The sequence below is a fragment of the Aulostomus chinensis genome, chromosome 9 (assembly GCF_037954235.1).
Source record: "Aulostomus chinensis isolate RoL2024-O1b breed Wild chromosome 9, RoL_Achi_v1.0, whole genome shotgun sequence".
NCBI classification, from domain to species: domain Eukaryota; kingdom Metazoa; phylum Chordata; class Actinopteri; order Syngnathiformes; family Aulostomidae; genus Aulostomus; species Aulostomus chinensis.
The window spans coordinates 1,379,001-1,385,000 of NC_141328.1; the positions used below are offsets into that span (position 1 = coordinate 1,379,001).

The 6,000-nt window shown below is 47.8% G+C and overlaps 2 protein-coding genes across 5 annotated transcripts in view; one reads left to right on the forward strand and one right to left on the reverse strand.

Moving 5' to 3' along the window:
* The window catches only part of magixa (MAGI family member, X-linked a), a 29,709-nt gene extending 24,673 nt beyond the window's left edge, over nt 1-5,036 (forward strand). The window contains exons 22-23 of one of the 3 annotated variants that reach the window (XM_086212978.1): nt 641-728; nt 1,142-1,282. In XM_086212978.1, the coding sequence (XP_086069104.1) occupies nt 641-728; nt 1,142-1,148 (95 nt within the window). In that variant the 3' untranslated portion in view covers nt 1,149-1,282. Of the gene's footprint in view, nt 1-640; nt 1,105-1,141; nt 3,862-5,004 lie in introns of those variants that run through there. The other 2 variants (XM_086212976.1, XM_086212977.1) reach the window with 2 other exon arrangements.
* cdk20 (cyclin dependent kinase 20) overlaps nt 3,135-6,000 on the reverse strand; it is a 3,761-nt gene continuing 895 nt past the window's right edge. The window contains exons 3-8 of one of the 2 annotated variants that reach the window (XM_086212980.1): nt 5,758-5,946; nt 5,355-5,476; nt 5,000-5,062; nt 4,538-4,661; nt 4,207-4,362; nt 3,135-3,834 (exon numbers count right to left, since the gene is read on the reverse strand). In XM_086212980.1, the coding sequence (XP_086069106.1) occupies nt 3,643-3,834; nt 4,207-4,362; nt 4,538-4,661; nt 5,000-5,062; nt 5,355-5,476; nt 5,758-5,946 (846 nt within the window). In that variant the 3' untranslated portion in view covers nt 3,135-3,642. Of the gene's footprint in view, nt 3,835-4,206; nt 4,363-4,510; nt 4,662-4,999; nt 5,063-5,354; nt 5,477-5,757; nt 5,947-6,000 lie in introns of both variants that reach the window. The other variant, XM_086212979.1, reaches the window with a different exon arrangement.

Genomic DNA, 6,000 nt, shown 5'->3' on the forward strand with positions numbered 1-6,000 from the left:
CTCTACTTCCTGCAGCACCAAAACGACACCAACACATTCAACATGTCTTTGATTTACAAAAAGTTGGACTTCCTCCTCGCATTTTTATAGATTTCATTTTCTCAAATGGCTCACAACAAAGTGTGAATATAAAAGAGCTGAAAGTTTATAAATGTTATATAATATTATTATTACTTGTTATTATCAAAATGTTTTATTATTTTGATTTGTTATTATTATTATCAAAACATTCCATTATTATTATTTGTTATTATTATCAAAACGTTCCATTATTATTATTATTATTTGTTATTATCAAAATGTTCCATTATTATTATTATTTGTTATTATCAAAACATTCCATTATTATTATTATTTGTTATTATCAAAACATTCCATTATTATTATTATTATTATTATTTGTTATTATTATTATTATCAAAACGTTCCAGAGACAGAAAAGCAGAAACCTTAAGACTTGAATAATAAATCAGTAACCAGCTTTTAAACTGGCTTCATCTCCATAGCAACAGCAGCAGAGGCTCTTGGGTACTGTAGCTTTTAGAGGGGAGGCTAAATCTAAATCCCTCCTCTTGCTGATTCTCTCTTCCTTCTTCCTGCTTTCTGTCCTCCTCCTCCTCGTCCTCGTCTTCGTCCTCAGTGGAGTTGTCCAGTCTGTCTCTGTGCATGACCAACTCCAAGCAGGGCGAACCCTGTTTCTACGTGATCGGACGCACAGAGAACTCGCGGTTGGTAACGTTCACCTCCTTGTCTTCATCTGTCCACCCATCAGTCATGTTGATCACATGACATCTAATCACATGGCAACCATCCCGTCACGCTGCTACGGAAGACCGAGGCAGCCAGAATTATTAGGAAAAGAGAAGGACACACCTGCACCTCATCAATCAGATAAATGTGCATCTGAATATGAAGAAGACTCTCAGATTCAGTTGTCCGCTAAAAAACATCGCTGACATTCGTCCTCATCATCTTCATCACTGTCATCTTCATCACTGTCATCTTCATCATCTTCATCACTGTCATCTTCATCACTGTCACCTGAACCTGCTTGATGGAACTTGACTGTGAAAATCCCTCTGGTGCCTCTAGTGGTGGTTGAAGGACCTGCAGCTGAATATTTTCTGTCTTCATCTCTCAGGCCCTGATGAAGGCGCCCTCCCCCACCCCTCCTCTTCACTAGTAGAGGAGCAGGATGCTGACATCGTACCCATGACGACCACCTCCCTCAGTTGGCAGACGGGTGGAGGAGCTAAAAGGAGGAGAGACCAAGATAGCAAACAAAGGAAAGGAGGAGGAGGGCCTCCTGATCTGGACCTGGACCTGGTGGAGAAGGAGAGGAGGGAGGAGGAGGAGAGGAGATGGAAGGAGGAAGAAGAGCAGGAAACAAGCAGAAGGAGGAGTCAGACTGTCAGGGACGACCAGAGGCAGCAGGGGAGGAGGAGGGGCAGTGCACACAGGACTGGTGCTTCGTCCTGGGACGCACCGCTGCAGGAGGAGGGCGACTCCAGAGGAGCGAGCAGGAGGAGGGAGACGAAGAGCAAGAGGAGGATGAGGGAGGAGCAGGAGGAAACAGAGGGGACAGAGAAGGAGGACAGCAGCTCCACCCGACACCCAGAGCATGCGGGTAACTCGGCTGCAGCTCAGAGGGCAGCGTTCTCCTTCCTCATGCCGATGGATGATGTCAACGAGGAGGAGCCGTCTGACAGCGAATCAGCAGCCAGCTTTTCAGAGGTCAGCCTATCAGCAGCCAGCATCGCCACCTTGGCGTGGAGGGAGGATTCGGACTGGAGGAGACCCCAACTGTCATGGCGGCAGGGCGATGCCCCAGGCCCCTGGCTGAAGCCCAGCTCGCAGAGACTGACAGAGGTTTTGATTGGCAGTCGGCTCAGTGGGCGGGGCCTACAGAGTCAGCCCTCCCACTGATTGGCCAGCATTGAGGATGGTGTTTTGCTGACTGTTTTTATTATTTTTCAGTGACTTCTAATAAGGGCTTTTTCTAGAGAAGACCCGCCTCCTCCTGCCTCTTATTGGACAACTCTTGTGAGAGGAAGGCAGGAGGGTCTGTTTCTGATTGGCTGCTGGGTGGGTTCCCAGGCCTCTGACTGGCCAGTGACACAAAAGCTGCATACAGAGCCACATCTTTGACCTCCATTTTTTTTCTACTGTCATTGTGACATCATCACCCTCTAAACGTATGCAAAGAACATCATCTGCTCGCCAGCAGCTTGTTTAGGAGGTGGAGACGTCGCATCTGTCTGCAATCTGAGCATGTGACCACGACGGAATGATTTTTTATTTTTATAAATGGACGTGATGGCGTTTATTATTATTATTATTGGAGATGATTCGCCTGCTTGTAAAGAAGTAAATGTTTTTGAAATTTCTCTGATGATGTAATAGAGCCATATACACACACACACGCACACACACACACACACACAGTTCAGGTCAATCCATGACATCACTATGGCAGCATAGGCCAGAGGATGATCTGTTTCTATAGCAACAGTCATGGTGGACCATAACAAGCATGGACATGTGATGTAGACCCTGTGTTGGCTGCTTCGATGGTTTGCAGTGACGCGCCAACGTCGCCGCTACATTGATATGGGCAAGACGCGTCACACCTGCCTGCGGCGTAGAGCAACGTTAGCGGGGAAGCAATTTTCAACTTCTTGTGGATCATCAACCTTTGCGTTAACACCTGCGTGCGTTTACCCGTGCAGCCTCATGGCAGCGACGTTGGCGGACCTGCCGAAGGCCAATGTGGCGTCTACCTTTCTGTGTCGATGATGACAAGTGCCTCATTTATTTCAGCCTTTGCCCTGCAAGTCAGCACTGAGCCTGCAGGCGGACACCCGCTGTCATGTCATGCCGGCCACGTCACTTCCCGTCTGGTCCTCATGGTCGGGGCGTTTTGTGTTTATTGAAGAGAGGATGTGTTGAGAGTCAGCGCCAAATAATCTCTCCTCGCGCTGATGATGTCAGATTTAAAGGGCCCGTGTAAAGTGACATATGGTTGCGACGGAACAAATCGGCACCGCTTGGCTCATCAAGAGACGCTACGGTGGCCTGCAGGGTCAAACTTCAACATTAGAAACTTATTAACCAGCAACTACAGCCACTTATTCAGAATCAGAAAAGCTTTATTGACACAGCTAACATTCAACATCTAAGTCAGGAAAGAGGAAATAAAAGATATCGAGAGTTGCCGTGGTAACAGGGACAGTGACATCACATGATACCAGTTTTACCCGAGTCACAGGTCAGAAATGATGCGACAACACTCTAGCATCTTACAGAGTCACAGCGGACCGCTAAACGCCGTCTCTGAGGTTTGTTGATGTCAACATCAGACACATTATAACTTTATCAAACAAATAAAACCCTTTAAAACAACAGCAAACCCTCGTGAGTCATTTCACTCTCAGCTGGACGCTGGCGTTCTCAGCAAACCTTCGCCAGCATTCAGATGTGATTTTTGTATCTACTGATGATCTCTCTCACTCTCTCCATTCCAGTGACATCATTACATGATCAAAGCATTTTACTGATTATTAATTCACGGATGCTTAAGACGACTCGATGAAACGAGTCCTTCCAGTTTGAAAACACAACTCAGGTGATCAGGATTGTCAGTCAGAGGCAGGAGGCGTGTACCCGCAGGTGCTTGGGGTCAACCACACTCTTCTGCAGTGGCAGGTCCATGGAGAATTCAGGAGGCGGAGCCTGCAGGCGCTGGCGAGGAGGTCGACCCCCTCTCTGGGGAATAGGAAGCTCTGAGTGGTGAGCAGGAAGAGGAGCGCAGAAGAAGTAGGGATGGAGGAGAGCCTGAGGATCAACACATCCATCAGTTCAGTGAGTGATCGCTGGCTCAACATTCTACATGGACTGTTGCTTCGTAGTGGTTGGCGTGTTGGTGGCGCCCACTGGTGGTCGTATCGCTGCTATCAAACAAATATAACCTTGACGTTTTGAGAAATTAATGATAATTAGAATGTAAACTCTTAGTTTCTATTCACAACTATTTAATCCTAATTTAGCCACGCCCACAATCATCTGCTGCTTTACAAAATCATTGACAACTTGGGCACTAAGACGACGCGAAACCAGTGACATCATCAGTCGCCACCTGCTGGCCACTTGACAGAATGCAGGTTTAGCACTCAGCAACACCACTGAAGGTCACTTCCTGTTTCTCACCTGAGGGGCGGAGCAGCGCTTCTTAGATGGATAAACCAGGAAGTAGCTGAGCAGGTTGACCGCCTGAGGGGAGGAGTCAGGGACGATCTCCTCCAGTGGGATTGCTGGATTCTCCTTAAAGGTGATTTTGTTATAGTCTGGCAACTCGACCATCTCCTGGAGTGAGAAGAGAAAACAGTATGATGATGTCACATCTGTGATGGTCAGAGGTTGAAACATTTGACAGTCTTGTAAGATGTGGCTTCAACAGACACCAGCTGCCTGGCCTTTCAAAATAAAAGCCCCTCTGTGCTTATGTCTGTACCTGAGTGCCTGTGTGTGTGTGTCTTACGGGCCAGCTGTCCTGTGTCGGTGTTCCCAGCACTCGAAGGACACAGCACAGCTGTTCAATGTCATTTTCACCAGGAAAAAGAGGAGACGAGTTCAACAGCTCACCAAAAATACAGCCCACTGCCCTGAAACGCGCACACAGAAATTTGACGGTTATAAGTTAAATTGAATTAAATATTGAAGATTTTCAGAGCAACCGTGACACAAGAGGAGGCGTAGGCGCCTTATGAGTAACTGAGTAACCACCTCGCTCTGTGGTAAGTGTCTGAGTCATGACATCATCAACGGAGGCGAGACTGTGAATTCACTAGAAACACAAATCCAAATGATGCTGAAATAATGACATCATGGTGGTGATTCGGACAAAATCTGAATTCAGGCTCTGTCCAGTCTGTCGTCAAACGAACAACTTCTAAAATGCTGATTTTTGAGGACTCGCTTGTATTGGTGTCATTGTTCTCACCACAGGTCCACGCCCTCGTCATACTTCCTGGCGCCGTAGAGCAGCTCGGGAGCTCGGTACCACCTCAACACACAAACAAACAAACACACACACACACTTCAGCAACAATACTCTTATCAAACACTCTTCCCGTGATCATCTTCTCGTCTCTAAACAGGAGGAGGTCACAACGAAGGCAGGCGATCTTCTCTGAGAGGCTCCAGTCGTCATGTTTTTGCTTTTAGAGCGACGCAGAAACGACGGAGATTTGTAGGAAGACTGGAGATGGAAGTGTTGATTTAGCAGCGAGTGAAAGTCTCCTTGGAGCTTCAAGTTCTGATCATCTCACATGCTGCCTGACCTGAGCGCCACCCACCTGGTCGCCACCTGGTGGCTGTACAGCCTCTTGCCGCACTCACTGAAGAGTCTTGCGAGACCAAAGTCGGCAATCTTCAGGTGCCCTGACGAACTGATAAGAAGGTTTGCTGGCTTCAGGTCCTACACACACACACACACACACACACACACACACACACACACACACACACAGGATTGTGCAGCTATCTTAATTAGCGCATCCCGCTGACGACCACATCTGTGCCACATCAGGATGGTCTTTGATCCTCATGAGGATGAGAGGTCCAGATAAGATCAGTGTTTATACCAGGAGAGACCTCTGACAGGTAACAGGAACCAGGTACACACACACACACACACACACACACACAAAGAGAAACTGTTTATTGTGAAGGGTCAGGCTTAACTCAACAGAAACTCACCCGGTGCATGATGTTGTTGAGATGCAGGAAGGCCACGCCCTTCAGCAGCATCATCATGTAGCATTTGACTTGGGCCGGGGTCAAAGGTCGCTGGGAGTTCTTGGTGACCTCTGAGAGGTCAGACAGCATGAAGTCAAAGACCAGGACGAAGCCCGTCCCATGAGGGAACACGTCCTTCAGCTTCACCACCTGCGGGGGGGGGGGGGGGGGGGGGGGCTAAGTGAGACCTTGACCTCTGACCCT